This window comes from Caretta caretta, chromosome 2 (assembly GCF_965140235.1).
Source record: "Caretta caretta isolate rCarCar2 chromosome 2, rCarCar1.hap1, whole genome shotgun sequence".
Classification (NCBI taxonomy): domain Eukaryota; kingdom Metazoa; phylum Chordata; order Testudines; family Cheloniidae; genus Caretta; species Caretta caretta.
The window spans coordinates 154141668-154166798 of NC_134207.1; the positions used below are offsets into that span (position 1 = coordinate 154141668).

General features: G+C 42.2%; 1 protein-coding gene across 2 annotated transcripts in view; it reads left to right on the forward strand.

Moving 5' to 3' along the window:
- The window catches only part of TMEFF1 (transmembrane protein with EGF like and two follistatin like domains 1), a 226991-nt gene that overhangs the window by 114705 nt on the left and 87155 nt on the right, over positions 1-25131 (forward strand). For both annotated transcript variants that reach the window (XM_075125495.1, XM_048839447.2), the window contains exon 2: positions 21737-21846. In XM_075125495.1, coding sequence (XP_074981596.1) covers positions 21737-21846 — 110 coding nt within the window. The remainder of the gene's footprint in view (positions 1-21736; positions 21847-25131) is intronic.

A 25131-nucleotide genomic window follows, 5' to 3' on the forward strand; every position in this document is an offset into this window, starting at 1 on the left:
GTGCTACTGCACCATTAATTGGGTATAAGTGTAAACCAGAGATCTGGTCTCAGAATTTGTTTGAAAATTTTGTAATTCTGGTATTGGGTGTCTGGAGGCAGCCATCCGACTTACTTTATAAACAGGATTAAAGAGTTTGTCCTAACTTCTTCTGACCTGTAGAAAGATTTCTTCGGGGAAAAGATGCAAGTGCTTTGTCTTTAGCAGTAGAGGCAATGACTTCCCCAAGGGCAGTGTGGCTGTCCACTCTATCTTTATATAGGAATTGATGAAAAGAGCCAGAGGGAAGGTTCCAATTTTGTATTAGAGCCAGAGTTTGCCCCTAATAGGCAGAGCTAGGAAAGGATCATGGAAAACTTGGAAAGGGTTATGGGTGGTCAAGCCCATTTACATTGAGGCTGAAAGACAACAGGAATGCATTATGAAAAGGAAAAGAAGTCAGATTCCCTGCAGTAGGAAGACACACTAACTCTATTTCTGGTAATAATTTTATATAGCAGTTGTTAGTAGTATTACAGTAGTTTCTAGAGGCCCCAGCCAAGATTGGTGCTGCATTGTGGTAGATGCTGTACATACATATTGTGTTGATGGTCAAATTAATCTTTCCTCACTAGCAGCAAATTGTTAAGAGAAAGGTTAGTGGACCAACCAGCTGGAGTTACTAATCTTAAAAACCCAATCCCAGATCACTTGTATTACCATGTGATCCCTAATTCTGTATAAACCTTATCACCACAGTGGGAAAGGAGATGCAGAACAACCTGGTTCTCAAATGGGGAAAAAAGTGATCAGTTTCTTAAAGTCAGTCCAATATTTGTTCCAGCCCTATTCAGTATGAAATCTACTGTATGTAGATACACTGGGAGTGTTACCTTCTGTGCTGTCAATTGGGTGCCCATTTAGCTTTATAGAATTCATTGTTTCTTTGAGTCAAAGGGCCTTAACGGCCTTTGAACACAGGAATTAAAATATTATAAGTTGCAAAAATCAGTTTGATAAGGAGGAGGGATAAGGGAGGAGCTGTTAGGGGGGCTGCCAGTAAGTGCTGAGCACTCACCATTTTTTTTTTTTCCCCCCTGTGGGTGCTCCAGCCCGCAGAGCATCCACGGAGTCAGCATCTGAGTATTCTGACAGAACTGTTGTCCATACACCCATTACAAAAATGACACCTTCTGTACTTGTTCCTGTAGAGTACTGCACACCTGTGGGTGGTAATGCGCATAATTGCAGTGTGGGAGACTCTCAGATTCCAAAGCAGTGTTGTTACTCCAGCCACCTCCACTCCCCTGCATTTCTGTGGCCTTTAGACATTAAAAATTCCCTATGCTTTCCCATTGTATGCAGGAATTAAAATTATTTTAGCAGTGTATGTACGTTCTGTTTTACTTTGTTTAAATAAACTTTAAATAGGTCTCTTAAAATTTCTTCTAGAAGACAACGTTAACATATAACTGTGTAAAAGCACCCCAACTTACCCAGATGATTGTAGTTTTACATTTAAAAAAGAATATGTGAGGAGAATTCTCCCAATTAACATTTTCAAGAGCCAAGCTACAGCATTTGGATTTGTCTGCTTGATTGAGCTTTAAATATTGCCTCAAGCCACAAGTCCAGTTTTATTGGTCCTCTAATACATGGCAAGGGTGTTTTGGAAGCAAACAAGTGCCTTCAGCTGTCCAAAATGTAGATTAATTTACCCATAAAACATACCCTGGAGTGTCTTAATTCTGTCAGACTATAGCTCTCTACATTTTAAGTTAAATTTATTTTAAACAAATGTTTTGGTTTTATTATGTCTTATAACATATCCATCCCCTATGAACTATTTTCTTGTAGTGGAAGAGTGAGAAGAAATAATTGGAAAAAGAGTCACTTTAAATTAGTTTGCAGTTGACTTCTGGGCCATCTTCTCATTTTTCCCCTTTCTTTTCTCTTGTTGTTCTCTTCTTTGGTACCTGTTTCCCCATCTGTTCTTCTCTCTCTCCTTCCCCTTCTGTTTTTTTTTTTTTTTGCGTATTCCATACAGCAAACACTAGAAGTGATGTTCCCCAGTTAAACTGGGCTTTTTAAGAAGTGCAGGCATTAGTGAATGGACAGCTGCAAAGGGGTATGCCTTTGGTGTCCCATCTCCTGTTCAGCTGCAGCCCTTTGCAGGAAGCTGAGCTGCATCAAAGTTTAACTTCCACAAAGCTATGAGTTCAACTACTTAATTACAACTAACTTTAAAAGCAGCCCATTTGCCTCAGAAGCACTGCAGTTCAAGAAGAGAAAGATCTATGTGTGTGTGTGTGTGTGTGTGTGGGCAAAATATGGGGGATAAGGCCAGGGCCAGATTAACCCATAGGCTAATAAGGCTACAGCCTTAGGCCCTCCTATTTTTAGGTCCTATTGTAGGCCCTCGATTCCATATTGAAGTAACAGCTGAGTGACCATAGCAGGGTCATCAGAAATGTTTTGTCTCATTAGATATTACTCTGTACAAATTAATCCATCAAGTCTGTGAATACAACTTATGGTGGTTGTGATTTTGTCTTTGTGAGCAAAGCAAGTGTTTGTGGGCCCAAGCAATATTGAACTTTGTACACAGTAGGCTTACACTGGGCAATAAAAACCATGTCAAACAAAGGAGGATGGCAGAAATTGAAGGAAGCCAAAGAAAGACCGCAAAGACAAGATGTAGTGCTGAAAGGTACTCCTTCTCGCCTAACGTTTTTTCTTCCTACTAAGTCTGGCGGTGAGTAAGTCCAGAATACCAACCCAAGTGGTGAAAAGGAGCAGCCTCCTGTGACTTCTCTGACCCCACTCCTATGAAGACTTTCCCAGTGATAGTAATACAATAATAGCCTTCTCCTATGATCCAGGCAAGTGGGACATGACTTCTCAAGATCTCATTGCATATTGGACTGAGAAGGGCCCAAAGAAATGCCAGAATCTAGATTCTGACTTTTAATTGACAAAGTGAGAGTACACCAATCAGAATCGTTATCTGACCAAACCAGTGTTTGAATATGTGAAGCCTAACAAACAGATTGGCACATGAGAATTGCTCATCCATTTGCCTTCTAAGAAGAAAGTGTACTGTTTTTATTTCTGCCTATTTTCTGAAACCAAAAAGTGGGGAATGTTCTGTGAAGGCTTCAGTGATTGGTAATGTATGCAGTATTCTTCCAATCATGTAATGAGTGAGCAGCATACGTTGTCAGTTAGCTGAAGCTGTGAATGCAGTTGTTCTGGGATACTCCAACATCCTCGAAGCGCTAGAAAGCATTAAGGATGATGAATCGCAAAAATCAGCAACAAAAAAAGATGCAAAGATCCTGAGTGATGCAATGCACACTTTGGAAACTGGTATTTTGTGCGAGATCTGAAATGATATACTTCAGCCATTCAGCAAGTGCAGTCTAAGCTTGCAGAGTGCTCAAGTTGACCTTTCTACTGCTGCAAACATCATGAGGAGTCTTGGAACTGTTCTTCAACAAATGTGGGATAGTTTTCATGAGTATGAAATTCAGGGGGCTGCAAGGACTGCTAACCATGAGTATAAGTCAGCCACATGCTGCAAAAGACAGATATGCAATGATGCAACTGCCCACTCATTCAGTGACAAGGAGGCCTTCAGAGTTAATATGTTCATTACAATCATCGAAAAACTGAAGAATTCATTAGAACATCAGATGGAGGCATACAAAAATATTGACAACTTTTAGTGTACTGACAAATTTTCGCCTAAAATTTCAATTTCTGAAATCCAGTGAGGGTATCCAACATCTGTGTCAGAAGTACCCAGATGATCTCCCAGTAGATTTTACTAAAGAATTTCTTCAATTTGTTGAATTCACATCACTCTCAGATATAGAGAGAAGAGAATATGAAAGCAAATCTATTTGGATGTACAGAGTTATCACTGAATCCAACGTGACAGAATGTTTTCCAAATGTTGAAACTGCATTGCCGCTGTATTTGTCACGAATGATCACTAGCTAGTGAAGAACATTCCTTCTCTCTTCTAACAAGGGTCCAAAATGTCCTCCAACCCACCATGACTCGAGCATCTCCATGCTTTATCCCCCTTGAGCGTTGAGAATGAAATCATCAAGTCTTTGAATTACGATGACATAACATCATTGATGTTAAAGCTAAAGCTAAGGAAAAGAAATTGTTTGAAGAATTGAGTGTAGTGAGAGTAGAATTAACTTGTTAGTTTTACATAAATATGTATGTAGATGTTTGTCACTTTTTTTTGCAATATGTAATTCATACCTAGGTCCTTCCCTCCTATTAGCCTTAGGCTCCTCATGACCTTAATCCAGCCCTGGATCAGGCACTTGAATGGAAAAAAGGACTACAAGTAGGGCTTGTAGAAAATTCTGTCAAAACTATTTTGCTGGAAACATTGGGCTTTTTGACTAAATGAATCTTTTTGTGAAGTGTTTTCACTGAAGTCAAAACATTAACTTTTTGTCCAAACGAACACTCAAACTGAAAAGTTTTGGTCAAACCATGAAAAAATGTATTTAAAAATGCTACTGAAGTGCAGCATGAGTTGTGGTACAGTTGCCCCGTGGATCCATTCTCCTCTATGGGCCTACTTCTCTGGCTAGACTACCTGTGGACCTGGTGTCATGACGGATAATCCAGCTGAACATGAGCTCCCAGTATGAAGCTGTGGCCAAATGAGCTAATGCAGTCCTGGGATGCATAAATAGGGGAATCTCAAGTTGAAGAAAAGAAGTTTGGCACTGGTGCTGCCATTGCTGGAAGAATATTGTGTCCATATCTGGGGTCTACAATTCAAGAGGAATGTTGATAAATGGGAGAGGGTTTAGAGAAGAGCCATGAGATTGAATGAGGGATTAGAAAACATGCCTTCTAGTGATAGACTCGAGGAGCTAACTCTCTTTAGCTTAACAAAAAGAAAGTTAAGGGATGACTTGACTATAGTCTACACATAGCCACCTAGGGAACAAAATATTTAATAAAGGGCTCTTCAGTCTAGCAGAGAAAGGTATACCAAGATCCAGTGGGTGGATGCTGAAGCTAGTCAAATTCAGGCTGGAAAGAAGGGGTACATTTTTAATGGTGAGAGTAATTAATTTACCAAGCAAAGGTTGTGATGAATTCTCCATCATTGACATTTTTTTAAACCAAGTGTGGATGTTTTTCTAAAAGATGTGCTCTAGGAATTATTTGAGGGCAGTTCTGTCACCACGTTATACAGGAGGTTAGACTAAATGATCAGTTATCCCTTCTCTGAATGTATGAATCTCTCGATGCACGTGGTGGCTCAGCAAGAAGGGAGATTGTGATGCATCCTGAGAGATGTGGTCTTGCCAGGGAGCCTGACCCACAGAGGAGAATGGGGACTACAATGTGCCCAAACTTTAACTCTCATGAGATACCTCTGTGGCACTTCTGAACAGACTCTTTTTTTTCTTTTCTCTTTTTTTTTTTTTTTGCTGAAAACTTGAAATATTCCATACGCCACACCATTTTCTGATCTGCTCTAGCAGTAAGCTCTAGCTGACACAAATCTCTCTCTTTTTTTTTTTTTTTTTTAGACGGGGACAAACATTGGGTGTAAGTCTGAGAGTGTTAGGACTGTCCTCAGACTTTTTACCTACATTCCCAGAATATGTGTATGTTTCTGCCCAAATGATGAGCAGTGACCTAGTCAACAATACAAGCCATCATCATTAGGCTTCAGAATTAACACCTGTTGAAATGAATGTGGACAGTTCAGACTCAAAACTATTGTAGTCTAATTGTGAGAATGCACATTATTTACCAAATTGCCTGGATTTGGGTACTTTTCAAATAATACATTTTTATTCTGTTAGACAAAATAATGAATCTTTTAGAATCTTTAATTTTTGTGCACCAATTTCTGATGTGAGAGATGACTGTAGTGCTATTGAACGAGCTGTTGGGTGCAGGACTGAGCCCAAAAGGCCTCCACAAAAGATGAATAAATCAGCATTTTCACTATATGATCTAATTTGTATAGTATGTATTAGACCAGACAGCAAATGTGAAAAATCTGGAGAGGGGGTGGGGGGGTAATAGGAGCCTATAATAAGAAAAAGACCCAAAAATCAGGACTGTCCCTATAAAATCGGGACATCTGGTCACCCTAGGATGTAGGGATACCTTTTATGCACCTGAGATATGTAGAAAAAATAAGAGAAACTGTTAGTATTTTCCCTTTCACCATTTATTTAAAATATTATTTTCAAAAACATACTAAAGGCATCAGCAGAAAATGCCTCAGGCCATTGCCTGAGAACCTGGAGATTCCCCCTGTGATGGGTTGGACCCCCCTGTCTGGGTGTCACCGGATGTGCTGGGGTCCCACTGAGCCCACCGGTCCTACGAGCCTGGGTTTCCCTTGCACTGGGTTGCTGTGCCAGGCTCTCAAGCCCCTTTCCAGCACAAACCCAGACAAGGCCACACCCAACTGCAGATGCAGACTGAAATCAGCTCTGTATAGGAGGATTCATCTAGGGGAATGAATGGCCAGCACTCCGGAGCGCACACCATCTGGAGTGTAAACCCCCTAAAATATTGTCTTGTGCTGTATAGAGAGATCTGTGCAACGCAAGCTCATAAAAAACTTCCCATCCCTCAATGTGGAGGGAGATGTGCACAACTTTTTGTCCTCTCCCTTCTTCTCCCTCCCCCCCCCCCCCCCCGATATGAATTGCACAAACTGGGTTTTGGAATAAACAAGAAATATGTTTATTAATTCCAAAAGGTAAATGTTAAGTGGTTATAAGGGATAGCAAACAGAACAAGGCAGATTACTGAGCAAATAAAACAAAACACGTAACCTAATCTTAATTCACTAAAGAAACAGGTTACAAAATGTAATTTCTCACCCTAAATGTTGTTTGTGGCAGGTTGCAGAGTGTCTGCAGTTTAGAGTTCCAGTTATTTTTCTTTACAGGCTACACCCCTGTTCTCAGCCTGGACTCAGCCCTTGCCTTTCCCCAGCTTAGTTCCTTTGTCTCTTCAGGTGCTTTCAGCAGCCTTCCTTCTTGGACAGGGTAGCAATGGAGAAGAGCCCTGATTGACTTACTTCCCAGCCTTAAGTAGGATTTACATAAGGTGGGAATCCTTTGTTTCCAGTGGAAAAATACCAGTAGTGTCCAAGGTAATACTCCGTACCAGGTGACATAATCAGATGAGCCTGCAGTGTCAACGCAACATCTCAGGACATTCCTCAGGAGGATGGGAGATTAGTATCTTCAAAGTTCTGTTGTCCTTAAATGGCTCATTCATGCTGATTGCCTTCTGTCTGGTGGATGTTCCCCCAAATACACACACAATTGTAATTGTTATATAGTTAATATTCCTATCTTCAGATACAGGAATGATACATGCATACAAATTGGATAAACGTATTTAGTAGATCATAACCTTTTCAATGATACCTGACATGACCCATCTTGCATAGAACATCTTTTCATTATACCATATTCATATCATAATATTTCTATGAAGAATGTCACCCCACCTCCCTTTTCCCCCCCAGAAGTGCATGTGTTTTTGTTTTTAAGATTAACTTGTCTCTGCCGATGCAGCCAGCTGATCACTGCCTAGGTCCACTTTCAGTGTTTAATTTCTATATTTGAAAATGCTAAATTGGGAACGGTTTGGCTCATAATTCAGCTTTTTCTTAGAAAAACATAGCCCAGCCAGAAGTGACTGTATTATCAGGGAAGTGATGATGAGCACAGACAAAAAACCCCTCTGTTTCCAGACTTGTTCCCTCATGTTCTCAGCATGCCGAGAATCATTCTTCCCAGTTTCTTCAAGAAAACTTCTTTGCCTGTCTGACCATTTTCAACTTTTAACTTCTACTACAGAAGCTAAATTTGAGAACTGTTTAACACTGTTAATCTATCCTAAAAGAAGTTAAAGGTACCAGGAAAGAGTTGCTATTAGACTCAGTTGTTGCTGGTGTTTCACACAGTCTACAAAGGAAAGCTGCTTTTCAGAGTCCACTAGTGGTTGGCTTTTGCTTCTGCAGCAGCTCCTCAAAGAGAGAGCTACTTTATAGAACCTCCTTTCCCCCACACCTACTTTCCTTGCAGGCTAAGCCTTTTTGAACAGAAACAGTTCAGGTGCCATTAACAGGTTGCTAAAGATATGGCAGCTGGGTTGTGAAGAAGGGGTGGGCAGTGGAGGTACACAAGGGAGGAAATATTAGGAAACAATGAGTTGTTCGAAGATCCAGACTAAAGCAGATGGAGGGAAGAATTCTGTGCAACTGCCTGTAAATACCATTTACCTGTATAGTTTTATCTGTACATATTTCCATAATTACCTATATACTTAACTGCAGCCTTGGTGTGTACTTACTAGTAAATGACACATTGAAATAGAAATAAACACCTATAGAACAAAAATTAAGAGTGAAACATATTACATTTTTTTCCTATTGTCTCTTGTACTTCACAGATGAACTGTTTCTCCATAGAAGGACATCAGAACAAGGAAAATCATTTTTTTTTCAATATTGTTCCTTAAGAAATATTTTATATATCCACATTAGAATGACATTAAGATACATAATGTTTTATTGGTCCATTGATGCTGTCATGAATGGTTGAAGGTTCATTCAAGGATGACATAATTTCACACCCACGCACATTACACCGGGGTAGTCAATTATTTTTTGTCACGGTCCAAATGTCTCAGTCAAGGTTATAGTCAAGAGTCCAGACTCCAGAGAAAAATAATAATATTGATAAGTAAAAAGATTTCGCGTTTGGCAGTCTTGATTTGGCCAGCAGTCCACCTATTGACTACTACTGCATTACACCATAGATCTTTCTCTCTTGCCTCATCTTGTGGTTTGGAACTGGTATTAGGGGAACATCTAAAAGCAGATGTCGGAGTAGGTCTTCAATATAATTCCCACTAGCATCTCGATAGGAATGGTGCTTGCCTGAAGACCACAAGAGGCAGAATGCCTGAGCCACTGTCATTGGTACCTCAACGATCTTTACCATGGCTGTAACTTATATAGTCACAATAGAGCCTTTACTGATTTTGCACTGGTATGCTATTTTTCAGTTAATTGATTCTAAAAACAAAATCTGAAAAAAGTTAAATGAGGTAAACAAATTTTGTTTCTCAGCTGAGACCTTGAATACCAAGCTTCAGTTGGGAGAAGGTTTGCATGGCTAAGTTATAAACCCTTGACCAATAGGGTTTCTACTGGAAGGTCTAACAGCAGCATAAGTCAGTATTCAGATGCGAAGTGACCAAAAAAAAGTAACTTGGTGGACTTTAGACTTGGCCCACTCTGTCACAAGACCTACAAGTTTATGGAAGGGGGAATGGTTTTCTTGAAGAAACCAGACGTTTTTGGATAGCAATGCACAGTATTGCTTATAACGTCAGCTAGGTGTTTCATTCAGCAACAATTCTGGTGGCTGTGATGGATCAGGAAGTTTCTTCACTTTGGTAATATTTATGTAACCCATGTTTTCTGATGGTCACATCATCCCAGCCTTCAGGTGTTGTTTGCATTCATCTGGGATTGGAGAATACTCGTGTGACCTGCCTCTGTTGTTAGAGGGGTCTTGATGGGGAGGGGATGAGGAAAGTCACTGACATCCATTTCAGGAGCCTCTCCTGGACTGGGAGGCGCTCAGAGTCTGCGAGAGGAACCTGTATAGAAGAACCAAGTTGTGTCTGTATCATGTCTGGGCCTCACCGACCCCTGCTTTTCTGTTGCTGACACCATACTGTGGCACTTAGGGGAAACCATGTGTGAGGATCCTGCCTGGGCTTATGTTAAGAGTTCTGAAAGGTTGGTTATTATATTATATATGGTTCAATGTTATAATAGTAGAAAGGATTTTTATCCTCCCCATGGTTCCATAATACAGTATTACCAACTTCAAAAGTTCAAAAATCATGGGTCCGATGACCCAAAATCATGAGTTTGGCCCCAAAATCACAAACATTATATTGTGTATGCTTGGTCTGTCTGAACTCATATTGTCCACCCCAAGATGAGCATGTGTGACAGACTACAGTTAGTGTTGCCCATTCTCCAAAATGTGCGGGGTCAGGTAATTCTGGCCCTGCTGCAGGGTCTCTCGCTGCTGCCTGATGGTGCACAGCTTTCAGCTGCTCCCCAAACCCCAGCATTCCAACTCATTACTGTCTTCCCCACCCCACCCCAGCCCAGCAACTAATTGTGCTCCCTCACACCGCCACACCTGACCACTGCTCCAGAGGTACCTCTGCTCTTCCTGCAGCTCCAGGGGTTCTTCACCCCTTCTCCCAGGCCCGGTGTAGTGGGGTCTTCTCTCTCTCCTCCCAGGGTGTCTGGGGGCAGTTCCAAGGGTATTAACTCCTATCTTGGGAGAGGGGTGCAGACTGACTCTTTGTTGTTAGGAGGGGAGGCAAGAGCTGGGAGCAGAGTCACGCTGAGCTTCTGGGCTCTTTCTGCTCCCCCAAAGCCACCTTCCCGTCCTGTGAGAATGATGTCGGCTTTTCTTGTCTCATGGAAGGAAGGGGAGGAAGAGCTCTGCCCGCCTCCTGCAACAGCTCTTATTGGCTGCTTTCCCTCACAAGGTGGGGTATTAGGGAAGGCAACCAATTGTGAGGGGAGGGTTACCCAAGGAGGGCTGAAATTTGAGTCGGAGCTGGAGCTTCTTGGTACATTGTGAGACTGGCCGAAATAATGTCACTGGTAATGAGCGTTGACGACGCTGCTAATAAATGTGCCATCTCACATGAGAATCCATCCGCCTTCAGAGTTGCTGGTTCTGCATCTGCCCTAGCTTGTTTAAAATCAAACCCAGGTTTCAGTTACACCAAGCCCACCGTTTTTAACGTGTAATGTAATACCTTGGGTGTAAGGGTCACTGCCTCTCAGATCAATACATATTGATGGTCCACAGGACAAATGTCAGTATCCAATTATTTGTATCTGATTATTTCTTGAGTAAAAGAGGTGCCAGTTAAAGGCAAGTGCGTTAGTAAATTAAACTTCTACATTACTAATTGTAGCAGAATGTGATGTTCTAGGATGTTTGGCTGATTTGGCAGAGTCAGTTGCATGGGCAGATCCAAAATATTGAAGTTTTTACTCCATTTTTAGACATTTCTTATTCATATGAACTCTCACTGTGAATTTTCCTGAGAGGAAAGGGGTGGGTGAGGGGAGAAGAGGAAACCTTGGATTGGGGCTTTACAGCCTGATCTCTGCGCCTGTGCAGAACCCCATTGGCTAAAAGGGACAGATACTAACAAATCTTTTCTAATACCTCCTTTCAGGTCCTTGGTCACAAATGTTACCATAAATTTGGAAGCTTTATTTAATTGTACTAATTATGTTTTTCTCCTGGAACTTGATGAATTACTATTTACCCTTTCTGAGTAATCAATTATGCTGATATGTACTGTTATGTACAACTACTTAAAGCCTTGAAAATGAGTTGTGGTTGTTATTAAATAACTATACAAGAAATGATCCTAAATTGCATGCTACATGTTCTTACTCTTATCCATTCTGGTATATGATGGTAAATGATTCTTTCTTCTGGAAATAATTGCAGAAAATCTTCCTTATCTTTCTTTATCTGCAGGGATTTTGTTCAAGGCTGAGCATATTTTAGACGTGCCAGACATCTTTTTTTCTCCTAGCCTTTAAATTACACCATTAACACTGATTTTCATTTTTGAATAAAACACTGTAGGTGTGAAAATCATTATGGCTAACGCACATTCTTACAGTACTTGTGATTCCATCAAGTGTAATTGTATACATATCAGGGCTCTGATTTTTACTTTTGCTTAACTGCATTTTCAAATGGATGCAGGGATTAGAGGACATCTCATCAGAAATGTTAATCTAACAGAAAAATGCCCATCACCATAGTACCTAGGTGCATAATACAGCATTGGAAAAGGACCATTTGTTCCGTTTCCATGAATAGGCAGTATCTGTTCATTTCTTCCTCGATGATAGTTCTTCCCACTTGTAAATTTTATAACCATTACTTAGAATTGAAACCAAAAGAAACAGATACAATCTGCCCCCTAAAATTAAGCAGTATGCTTCTAATTTTTCATTCTGTCTTCCCCTTGTCTTCAGGGGATACTTTTGTGGGGCGTTGGGAGTGGGTCCATCTAGTTTTACTTTTGTTGTTTTAATTTTGTTCTTCTCTCTTTCCCCTCTCCCGGGGCATTCATACAGAGCTACATTAGTGTCTTTGCAGTAAATCTGGTTGGTAGAACTGGGTTCAGTCTAAAGCTGCTACTCCTCCTTCAGAACCCAGTAGGTTACTGGGGCTTGTTTTGTCCTTTCCTTTGCTCATCCCCTCCTCTCCATCCCACAACTACACAAAGATCTCTCCCCTCCCCCATGGACAGTGAGATCCTCTGCCTCCAGAGAAATGAGATTTGTCTCTGGAATCCTGCAGAGGGATATCTGTCAGATAAGGATCCACATGGGGAGAAGCTATGGGCACCCTCTTGTTTGGGTGTTGGCAGAGTGGGATTCCTCCCTCTGGCCCTGCGGAACATACCCACAAAAGGTTGTATTATCTTTTCCACAGAGCTCTCTCCATAGTTAGGTCCCCTGGGAGCGAGGGGAGATTCTGGCAGTGGGGCTGCATCAGAGCCATGCTGCCAAGGACTGCCTCCACAGCTGCCACAATACATAGCTGCTGCAAAGGTGAGAGGCTGCCACATGGATGGCCCAGGCCAGGCCTACTGCTGCTCCACAGTTTGGGAGTGGGTCTCTTGGCCTGTACTGCAGGGCAAGACAGAGTGTCTGACAGATCAATATTGAGAAAAATCCATGGGGTGATACTTGCTTAATTTTCCTCATGATGAACACAATCTCATGCATTAAATTATGAGAGAAAGCAATAGAGCCCATGGATCAGCCGAAGGGCTGAGTAGGGAGGAGCAAGGTGAGCCCAGAGAGCCAGGACTCAGCCTTGCAGAGGGGTGGAATTCTCAGCTTCAGGAGAAGTGAAAGTTTGTGGGCTACAGGATTCTTGGACTGCACAGCATGCTTACAATTCTGCTTGCATTATGGTGAAGAAAGTTACACCTTGGAAAATGACCTTGAAATTTTTATTTGCTTTAGAGAATAGGGGGCCAGTTCTCTGTTATATTCTCTGCAATAGCCCCCTTATTCTGTGCTAATTGTTTATCATTAGTATTACCATAACATTCAAGTTGCAGTGGGGGGAGGTTTAGGTTGGATATTAGGAAAAACTTTTTCACTAGGAGGGTGGTGAAACACTGGAATGCGTTACCTAGGGAGGTGGTGGAATCCCCTTCCTTAGAAGTTTTTAAGGTCAGGCTTGACAAAGCCCTGGCTGGGATGATTTAGTTGGAGATTGGTCCTGCTTTGAGCAGGGGATTGGATGAGATGACCTCCTGAGGTCCCTTCCAACCCTGATATTCTTTGAGCTAGGAGCACTAATCGTGGACCAGGACCCCACTGTGCTAAGCACTGTACAAACAAAACAAATAAAGAGTCCCTTCCCTGAACAGCTTACAATCTAGGTAAAAGACAACACATGGATACAAACAGGTTGGGGGAGCCGATGGAGGGATGCAAAGAGAGGGCTGACATGGTCAAAGTGATGGACTAGGAGAATGACCTTTGCATCAGCATTTTGAATGAATCTAAGTGGGGCAAGATGCATTTATCGGGCCAGAGAAAAGGATGTTGCAGTAAGCAAGATACAAGATGATGAAAACTTGGATAAGAGTTTTTTGTGTGGGTGGATGGGCAAGGCCATATCTCAGATGTGATGCAGAAAGAATCTGCAAGACTTAAACATAGCCTGGATGTGAGGATCTAAAGAGAGGTCCAAGTTGAAGATGACACTCAGGTTATGGGCAGGGTGGCATCATTGTCAACGGTGTTGGAGAAAGAAGGTAGCAGAAAGGGCTTGGAGTGGAGGAATATTAAGAGCTTGGTTTTAGTCATATTTAGCTTGCACTGACAGCTAGCCAGCCACATGCAGACGTCAGAGAGACAGGTCAAGATGTTAGTTTGGACAGAAGGAAACAGGTCTGGGATCTTCTTAGTATGGGCTAATGTAGTGCCCATCTTTAAAAAAGGGAAGAAGGAGGATCCTGGGAACTACAGGCCAGTCAGCCTCACCTCAGTCCCTGGAAAAATCATGGAGCAGGTCCTCAAGGAATCAATTCTGAAGCACTTAGAGGAGAGGAAAGTGATCAGGAAAAGTCAGCATGGATTCACCAAGGGCAAGTCATGCCTGACTAATCTAATTGCCTTCTATGACGAGATAACTGGCTCTGTGGATGAACGGAAAGCAGTGGACATGTTGTTCCTTGACTTTAGCAAAGCTTTTGACACGGTCTCCCACAGTATTCTTGCCAGCAAGTTAAAGTAGTATGGGCTGGATGAATGGACTATAAGGTGGATAGAAAGCTGGCTAGATTGTCGGGCTCAACGGGTAGTGATCAATGGCTCCATGTCTAGTTGGCAGCCGGTATCAAGTGGAGTGCCCCAAGGGTCGGTCCTGGGGCCGGTTTTGTTCAATATCTTCATAAATGATCTGGAGGATGGTGTGGATTGCACCCTCAGCAAGTTTGCAGATGACACTAAACTGGGAGGAGTGGTAGATACGCTGGAGGGTAGGGATAGGTTACAGAGGGACCTAGACAAATTGTAGGATTGGGCCAAAAGAAATCTGATGAGGTTCAACAAGGACCAGTGCAGAGTCCTGCACTTAGGATGGAAGAATCCCATCCACCGCTACAGAACTAGGGACCAAATGGCTCGGCAGCAGTTCTGCAGAAAAGGACCTAGGGGTTACAGTGGACGAAAAGCTGGATATGAGTCAACAGTGTGCTGTTGTCGCCAAGAAGGCCAATGGCATTTTGGGATGTATAAGTAGGGGCATTGCCAGCAGATTGAGGGACGTGATCGTTCCCCTCTATTCGACATTGGTGAGGCCTCATCTGGAGTACTGTGTCCAGTTTTGGGCCCCACACTACAAGAAGGATATGGAAAAATTGGAAAGAGTCCAGCGGAGGGCAACAAAAATGATTAGGGGACTGGAACACATGACTTATGAGGAGAGGCTGAGGGAACTGGGGATGCTTAGTCTTCAGAAGAGAAGAATGAGGGGGGATTTGATAGCTGCTTTCAACTACCTGAAAGGGGGTTCCAAAGAGGATGGCTCTAGACTGTTCTCAATGGTAGCAGATGACACAACAAGGAGTAATGGTCTCAAGTTGCAGTGGGGGAGATTTAGATTGGATATTAGGAAAAACTTTTTCACTAGGAGGGTGGTGAAACACTGGAATGCGTTACCTAGGGAGGTGGTGGAATCTCGTTCCCTAGAAGTTTTTAAAGTCAGGCTTGACAAAGCCCTGGCTGGGAGGATTTAGTCGGGGATTGGTCCTGCTTTGGACTAGATGACCTCCTGAGGTCCCTTCAAACCCTGATATTCTATGATTAGTGTATGCGCAACATGCCTCAGGTGGCACGTGACCAGGATTCATCACTGAATTTGGTCCCTGGGTTGGATCATTAGTTTCACCGGCCTGGGCTGGCTACTGATGAGGAATGAGACGTGAACACTGATTGCAAAGTCCTTATATCAGGTTTGCAGCAGTGATGGAATAGGCTGCTGGCTTGTAAAGTCTCTCTGGTAACTTCCAAGAGATTGGAAGGTCCTCAGTCCATAGTTTAAGATGTTCCTTTTCATTTGTAAATCCACAGTCCAGAGAATTGGAGCAGGAAAGAGGCAAAATGGAGGTGTTTCAAGGGTCTTTTATATCCTTAGCCATGTGCATGAAAATTTACTGTCCCAAACAAATTTGGGACAGGCCCTTTGTAAGGAAAGTTTGTAAATTTCAGGCCCTTTGTAAGGAAAGTTACTGGCCCAAGATGGAGTCCAGGGTCACATGAGCATATCCCATGTTCTTACATGGTTTGCTGAATCACAGGGAGTGGCCATTGGCTCCTCGCTGTCTGAGGCATCCACAGAAAGACCTACTGGGTGGGATGAGGGTTTTTTTTAATGGGCCATTATGAGACTGGAGTGTCCTTAATGGGTCATCAACACATAGCTGTCTATCCCTGATGTAAATCTATCTGGAGGGTGTCAGGAACAAAACATGTTTAAGATAAAAGTACGTAGCCAACATTCATAACTTCAGATATAAAGATAATACATGCATATAAACAAGATAATCATACTTAGCAAACCATAACTTTTCCATTGACACCTTACATGATACATTTTGTATAAGATTTATGGAAATTGTGTAACCGTGGTAACAGTGATGGTGATGGTCACCTTTCTTATACACAGCATCAGAGTTATTATTTGAGAACGCATGTGGTGACCTGGCTAGCCTAGCCTAGCCAAACTATGAGGAGAGGCAGAGGCAAACCAAGACAAGGGGGCTAATTTTAGATTTTTAAAACTTTATAAGGGAAAACACCAAAGTTGTCTCTGGAGTATAAATAATATAGAACATTACCAAAGACTTACTATTTATAGTAATAAACTATACATTACCATCTCATTAACCTTTGTGAGCTTGTACACCCTGTGCAGTTAGTACCACGTGCATTGTTATTAACAAGAATAAAAGAGATTACTTTACAATACAGTTTTCAGAGGAACAGCCGTGTTAGTCTGTATTCGCAAAAAGAAAAGGAGTACTTGTGGCACCTTAGAGACTAACCAATTTATTTGAGCATGAGCTTTCGTGAGCTACAGCTCACTTCATCAGATGTATACCGTGGAAACTGCAGCAGACTTTATATACACACAGAGAATATGAAACAATACCTCCTCCCACCCCACTGTCCTGCTGGTAATAGCTTATCTAAAGTGATCAACAGGTGGGCCATTTCCAGCACAAATCCAGGTTTTCTCACCCTCCACCCCCCCACACAAATTCACTCTCCTGCTGGTGCTAGCCCATCCAAAGTGACAACTCTTTACATAATCAAGTCGGGCTATTTCCTGCATAGATCCAGGTTTTCTCACATCCCCCCCACCCCCATACACACACAAACTCACTCTCCTGCTGGTAATAGCTCATCTAAACTGACCACTCTCCAAGTTTAAATCCAAGTTAAACCAGAACATCTGGGGGGGGGGGGGAGAAAAAACAAGAGGAAACAGGCTACCTTGCATAATGACTTAGCCACTCCCAGTCTCTATTTAAGCCTAAATTAATAGTATCCAATTTGCAAATGAATTCCAATTCAGCAGTTTCTCGCTGGAGTCTGGATTTGAAGTTTTTTTGTTTTAAGATAGCGACCTTCATGTCTGTGATTGCGTGACCAGAGAGATTGAAGTGTTCTCCGACTGGTTTATGAATGTTATAATTCTTGACATCTGATTTGTGTCCATTTATTCTTTTACGTAGAGACTGTCCAGTTTGACCAATGTACATGGCAGAGGGGCATTGCTGGCACATGATGGCATATATCACATTGGTGGATGTGCAGGTGAACGAGCCTCTGATAGTGTGGCTGATGTTATTAGGCCCTGTGATGGTGTCCCCTGAATAGATATGTGGGCACAATTGGCAACGGGCTTTGTTGCAAGGATAAGTTCCTGGGTTAGTGGTTCTGTTGTGTGGTATGTGGTTGTTGGTGAGTATTTGCTTCAGGTTGCGGGGCTGTCTGTAGGCAAGGACTGGCCTGTCTCCCAAGACTTGTGAGAGTGTTGGGTCATCCTTTAGGATAGGTTGTAGATCCTTAATAATGCGTTGGAGGGGTTTTAGTTGGGGGCTGAAGGTGACCGCTAGTGGCGTTCTGTTATTTTCTTTGTTAGGCCTGTCCTGTAGTAGGTAACTTCTGGGAACTCTTCTGGCTCTATCAATCTCTGTGTGTATATAAAGTCTGCTGCAGTTTCCACGGTATACATCTGATGAAGTGAGCTGTAGCTCACGAAAGCTCATGATCAAATAAATTGGTTAGTCTCTAAGGTGCCACAAGTACTCCTTTTCTTTTTACAATACAGTGTCACTCCAGAGAAGAATCAACTTTTCCTCTCTTTGGCTGTAAGTACAGCTACATTCTTGCTGTCCTGTTCTTTGCTTTCTTCAGCTCGAAGTGCTCCTCCAATTCAGCATTCCTGTGGCTGTCCCTCTCTTCAATGAGTTTATCCACAAGTGGGGTTTATTCACCTAGTGGCCCTCACTTGTCCATTAGGTGCCTTTGAACTGTGTTCAGTCAATAGATGTTCACACAATCTCTCTCTCTTTCTGTGTTCATGTCTTTTAGGTCCTTTGTGGGTGGGCTTCTGGTTGATTGCTTCCAGGATCTGTTTACATCTAGCACAGCTTTTTGATCAATTCCTTTTTTCACCAATTCCTTTCAGGTTTTTCCCTGGATATTCTCTCTGGTAAGTCTGTAGATTTGCTTTCCCTCTTCTTCCCTTCTCTACCAGCATCTGCTCATGTACCCAGGTCTGCTTTTTTTCTGCTTCTTCTAGCCCAAAACCTTTCCTATTTTCCTCCTCCTCACTTCCTAGTCCTCTACTTTTATTGTCCTGTTCTTCTTTCATTTTATCCCCTCACCTCCTACCCAGGCTCCAGTTCATCCGTTAGCTCAGCATCTCCATCCTTCTTCTCTAACAGCTTTTTCTGACTGCCCCTTTGGGTGGCTGGATTCCAAGCGCCCTCCCCAGCTCGAGCTGCGCTCTCCTTGGACGTCTCTCTCCCCGGGACAGCATTCTGTGCTGCTGCTTCACAACTGCAGCAGACACTAGTGCCAGGGTGCGGGTTATTACACATGCACCTAGCTGGTGTGGCAACCAGAGTAGTTAATGAGCACATTAAAGTCTTCATTTATATCTTTTCATGTTTACCTAATTTGGCGGCTGCCGATGGCGCTTCATCATTCAGCTAATAATAGCAAGGTCTGACCTAGCTCTTTTGTCTGTAGCTCTCAAAGCACTTTACAGATGATGGTATGTATAATTGTCTCCATGTTACAGAGGGGGAGGCTGGGGGGCAGAGGCAGAATGACTTGCCCAAGGTCACCTCGCAGGTCGGTGCTAGTACCAGGTGTAGAGTGTAGATCTCCTTGCTCCAAGCCCAGGGCCTAACCTATTGGTTCATGCTGCCCCCTAGAGTAACCTCACTGTAGCGCGCACTAGGTTCCACACCGCCTACCTTAGAAAGTCTGGCAATATGTTTGTCCTTCTTAAACTGGCATCAAAGCATGATGAAAGCATGTTCTATGTTTTCTATTGGGTTTCCACTGCCAATGTCACCAGTGATGACATCGCCTGTGGTTTTATCCAGGGTCTGTCTCTGTGGTGCCTGAGTATTGACATTTTAGCAGGAAGGTTGCCCTGAGCGTTGTCCTGTAAATGATTATCATAACTATTTTGTTTTTAACTTTCACCTACATTTCACAGTTCCTGAAGAGTGAGAAATTCTTTCCTTCTGCTTTTATTCAGCCCAGCCCCCGAATACAGTTTTCTCCAAATTATTATCAAAAGTGGTAAAGAAAGTTCTGAAAAACATCGGTGTAAATGGATCTGTGTTTGTGGTTTGTACTACTGTAGAGCTCTGTAGGTCTCTAACACAAACCTAGCCCAAAGCAGGAAAGTTCCTTTTCCATTTAAAGAAATGTTATCAAGCTAAACTAGTGGCGGGTAACCTGCAGCCCATCATGGTAATCTGATTGCGGGCCGCGAGACATTTTGCTGACGTTGACCGTCCGCAGGCACGGCCACCCGCAGCTCCCATTGGTGGGAATGGTAAACCGTGGCCACTGGGAGCTGCGGAGGTCCATGCCTGCGGACAGTCAATGTCAAAGTGTCTCGCAGCCCGCAATCAATTACCCTGATGGGCTGCGTGCGGCCCACGGGCCACAGGTTGCCCACCACTGTGTTAAACTGTTAGAGTGGGATTTTTAAAAGCACACAGTGCTGATCTCCCTCTGCTTCCACTGAAGTCAATGGTACAACTCCCATTGTCTTCAGTGAGATTTAAGCATTGGGCTCTTTAAGTAATCCCCCCCTTACTTTTCATGTTTATGTGTGGGGTTAATAGTATTCAAATCCCCCCCCCCCTTAAAGCTCTTCTTTGATGTGATGCCTATAAAAAAAAACTTGACAACAGTTAGGCAGTTGGTGCTCTGAGACCATGCTATCATATACCTATCATGCTGATCAGTATTGTTGCTTTGTGCTCCCCAAGTCTGTCTGTCGCTCAGTCTGTTGTCTCTTGTCTTAGGCTTTGTCTCCACTATCTTGCTTTGAGCGACAGGGCCGTGCTGCTAAAAGGCACACAGTGTAGCTGCAGTTTGTCAGCAGGAGAGAGCTCTCCTGCTGACAAAAGACTTCCACCCCCCAGGAGCAGCAGTGGCTTTGTCAGCAGGAGAGTGCTTCTGCCAATAAAGCGCTGTTCACACTGGTGCTTTTCATCAGTAAAACTTTTGTCATTTGGGGGTGTGGTTTTTTAACACCCCGGAATGACAAAAGTTTTGCAGAGACAAAGGCCTTAGAGGTTTCAGAGTAACAGCCGTGTTAGTCTGTATTCGCAAAAAGAAAAGGAGTACTTGTGGCACCTTAGAGACTAACCAATTTATTTGAGCATGAGCTTTCGTGAGCTACAGCTCACTTCATCGGATGCATACTGTGGAAACTGCAGAAGACATTATATACACATGCCTACTCTGCAATGTGAAGGTGTGATTATAGCAGGGGTAGGCTTACTTGTCTTAGCTTTTATCTAGCTAGCATGGGTAGTAATAACAGTGTAGAATGGGTGGCCTGGGCTAGCAACCTGAGCAGGTCTTGTATTCTGGATGCTAGCCCATGCTGAACCCATGCCACTACGTCTACACTGACAGGTTTCAGAGGAACAGCCGTGTTAGTCTGTATTCGCAAAAAGAAAAGGAGTACTTGTGGCACCTTAGAGACTAACCAATTTATTTGAGCATGAGCTTTCGTGAGCTCATGCTCAAATAAATTGGTTAGTCTCTAAGGTGCCACAAGTACTCCTTTTCTTTTTACGTCTACACTGCTACTCTTGCCCACGCTAGCTAGACTAAAGCTAACATGGATACTCCTATCCCTGCTACAATCACGCCTTCACTTTGCAGTGTAAACACTTTGTTCTGTTATTGTACCACCCCTAGCACAGTGAGGTCCTGGTCCATGACTGGGGCTCCTAGGTGCTACCATAATACTAATCAACAATAATAATGTGGTACATATTTATAATGTTTTCAGTTTGAAGGATAACAGTGTGGCTTGCAAACTGGGCGGGAATGCAGGACAGATGTTTTCTGAACAGATTCTAGCCTCCCCTAAAATCCACAGCACAGCTCCTCCTTCAGGCTTTGTGACGAGAAAAGCAGAAGGGGCAGAGGGGACATGGTCTATGTATTTATGTGTGTGTCTTGACTTCTGCTATTATCTGTCTGGGGAATGGGCCGTTTGTGTATTAAGGAGAGCACTGTTAGTGAGAATATGGAAGACGATAACTGTTCTGGCAGTGTATGTGTGTGCCTGTCTGTGTGGTGAGGCAGGATGTAGCTGTAAATACAGTGCCAGTGGAACAGCTATACCTCTGGTAGCCAGTTGGCACACAGCATCCGGAACAAGAGTAGCTACTTTGAAAAAAATCTGTGTGGGAAACTTACTTGAAGGTTTAAAGACGAAGCTGACATTATACCAAAAATTAAATCATACTACATTATCCATCTTCTTTCTTTTTTTCCCTTTTACAGAATTAAATGTAAGGGAGTCTGATGTGAGAGTGTGTGATGAGTCATCATGTAAATATGGGGGAGTGTGTAAAGAAGATGGAGATGGCTTGAAATGTGCATGTCAGTTTCAGGTAAGGACTTTGCACTTTTGTATCTGCTGTGATTTGAAATACTGGGCTATTTATAGGAACACTGAGAAGTGTGTTAGTTTTAAAGTTTCAGCTACCTAAACATTTGTGCAATCTGATCAGACGTGTTCTCTAGATTCTAAATATGTACTAGTACAGGTTGTGAATCACCCTGACATGGAGTTAGAGGGACTATGCTCCCAACCAACTCCCCTGCACAGCCTCATTAGGACATTCTGCGTCATAGGTCCAAGGATGGGTAGGAGAGCAGGCGTTGTACATTTGATGTTCATGAGGCAGGGAGGGAGGAAGAGAATGTGTATCCTCCCCAAACTTATAGCACTGACTCTGAGTATAGAATGAATTTTCTGAGATCATACAAGTAAATCCATTAGTTGTCTTAGGAATTAAATGAATTAAGGCATTCATCACCCTGCATCAGACCCTTATTTGGCCCTAATGATCCTAACAGAAAAACACAGACTTGTCAAACTTACCATACAGTTAAAACACATCAAAACCTTCAGCACAGGCTACAGCTGAACAATTTTTAAAGCATTATTGTTCGTTTTTTCCCGTTATTCTCCATAACTAAAAGTTACTCCCTTAGCAAAGGATAATGTTCGACTTCAGAAAATTCTACCAAGAATTGCCCCCTTTCAAAAAGGTTACCATCTCCTACTGTTCTGAATGAGAGTAAAGCTACAGGTCGCCCTTATCAAATATGCCCTTCAAAACTACCTTTCTTCAAATCAAGTTTCTTAGTAAACTTGTGCCATATCTGTATGGCCAGCTTTGTAGCGCCGGAATCTAAAATGATTGCAAGACACTCAGGTTTCTTTAGCTTTCTAAATTATTGGATACAGCATGCTAAATTATTTTCAAACTGCTAAATCAGTGGCCATCCTATGACTAGTTGACATTGTTGCCAAATTTCACAATTTCATTGTAAGGCTCATATTTTGGTGGGTTTTTTTCAAAACCCTGAGCTCCTGGAGTCATGTGAGAATCTCAGCTTTGATTTTTTTTTTTTTTTTTTTTTAAGTATGCTTCTAACCATAATGGTTATATGGAAAAAAAACTTTAAAATGTAACCGGAGTGTCCTCCTGAAGGCTCAAAAAACAGAAAGCAAATGACAAGAACACAACATTTCTTACTTTTTAAAATATGATTTTAAAGACAATTTCATGATGATTGGCGGTGCCTGATTCATGATTTTTGAATCAATAAATCACAAATCACTGGTTATTCTGTCTTGTCTTATTTCTGTTTGCAATGCTCAAAGTGTTAGAACATATTGTATTTTTGTTGGTGCACATTTCCACCTCCTCAGCTTAACTTAAAAGTTGCTATTCTCAGCACACAGGAATTTACAAGCCGTAAAATCGGTTTCCACCAAAAGAAGGAAATGGAATGAGGGAATCAACAGAAAATGCCCCTTGCTTAAAATGTGTATTTTTTTCATATGTAACAAAGAGGTTGAATATTTATTTTAAGTGCAAACCTCAACTCAACCTTAATTAAGGAGCTGCAACTGGCACCACCAATGTATCCCAAATTAAAGACTTATTAAAACAACAACCACACAGAACCAGCTTGACAGTGTCCCTTCAGCTGCTCTGCATATAAATTGAAAAGTCGTGCCTGGCAAGAGAAACAGATAATAAAAATTTCAGTCGATATTCTAGGGATGCTGCAGTTGTTTTTCAAAGATCTGTTCTATCTTGGCAGTTTCATAACTAAAGAAACTAGTCTGGATTAGCTAGCTGAAAATGTCCCTATTGAAGGACAGTTCTCAGCTGGTGTAAAGCCGATGGAGGTGGATCCACTTTACTCACCCCTTATCCACTTCCCCCACCCCCGTATCAGAGATGTCCTGGATGACGAATGGGATACTGTTAAACAGAACAACTACAAAGCTGCTTTAAATAATTGCTGGCACAGATCTTCCCTCATATTCAGGGGGCTGTAACCAAGTCCCAGATGTCCCCTGCTCTCCTTGCTGAGTTGAGCTCCTCCACATGAGAGATTCTGTCCCTGAATGTATAGGAATAACCAGTGACCAACATCCCAGTCTTGTCTTGTTTCTTCTTAGGTTTTTAAACCTTTAGAAGTTTAAGTACTAATGGATCATAACTTTTCCTCTTAGAAGCCCCTTTGGAAATGACGTGCTGTCAAATATAAGGATGTCATTGAAACAAACGTAACATCATTGAAGGAATAGTGCCAGGGGATTTAGTCCATCTATGAACAACTCTTTCTTTCTGTCTTCCACATCTACTGACTTTAGGTGATATTTTGAACTTTAAGACTCCAGAATTAAATTTGCAAACAAGGTTGCTTGCAAGTAGCTAGGGGGTTCTCCAGTGCTCTCCCTGCAGTGACCTTGCACATTTTTAATGATGTCCTGACATTCAGCAGCTGTAAACCTTAAAAGGATAGTTTTGTTTTTGCGCTCACTAGGGGGAAAATGTGCTCACTACACTTTTGATAAAGATGTTTCAGTGTTTGATCCTTGCAGAGCAATTTACAGGCTATTTTGCAGGATTTCAATAAAATAAAAATGATTGACATTTATGTCATCCAAAGTTCCCAAAGCATTAAAAACACAAACTATAAAGCAGGCATTACTTCACGTATCACTGAAATACGGTGGAAACTGGCAGCTTTTAAAGAGCACACAGCAACATCTTGATTGAACGTGGGGAATACACATAGGCATTGGAAAATATAGTTCTCCAAAAAAACTTCTCCCATCCCAGCAATGACTAGCCCTGGCCCTGCTAGCATGAGATCTGACAGGTTCACAGTCCAGGGTAGAATGTCTGCAGGCTGCTCAATAAATTAAAAGAACCACAGAGATGCTCTGAACACTTGTCAGAGCAGTAATGTGAATTGTTTCTGTGTGTAGAGTTTATTACATTCTTGGTCACTTCTGATTGGGTGACAGGGAAGGAAGAATAATTTCCTTTAAAATTAACTTTAAAAATGAAATACTTTGATTGCTTGTATGCCAAAAGAGATTCTGATAAATTATACACATTTGAAAAATAAACAAACAACTGCAGTCTCAAAGAAGTTGATCCAGACATCAAAGCATTTGGGGGGTTTGTCTAAACATAAAATTTACACCAGTGCAACTTTGTGTGCAGACACTCTTGCACCAGTTTAGCTAAATCCGTTTAGCATCACACCTGTAGTTAAACAGATGCAATATCTGTGAGTAGACCAGGCCTTAGTCCCTGTTTTTCCTTGTGGTAATATGGATCAGAAAGTGGTGTACTATG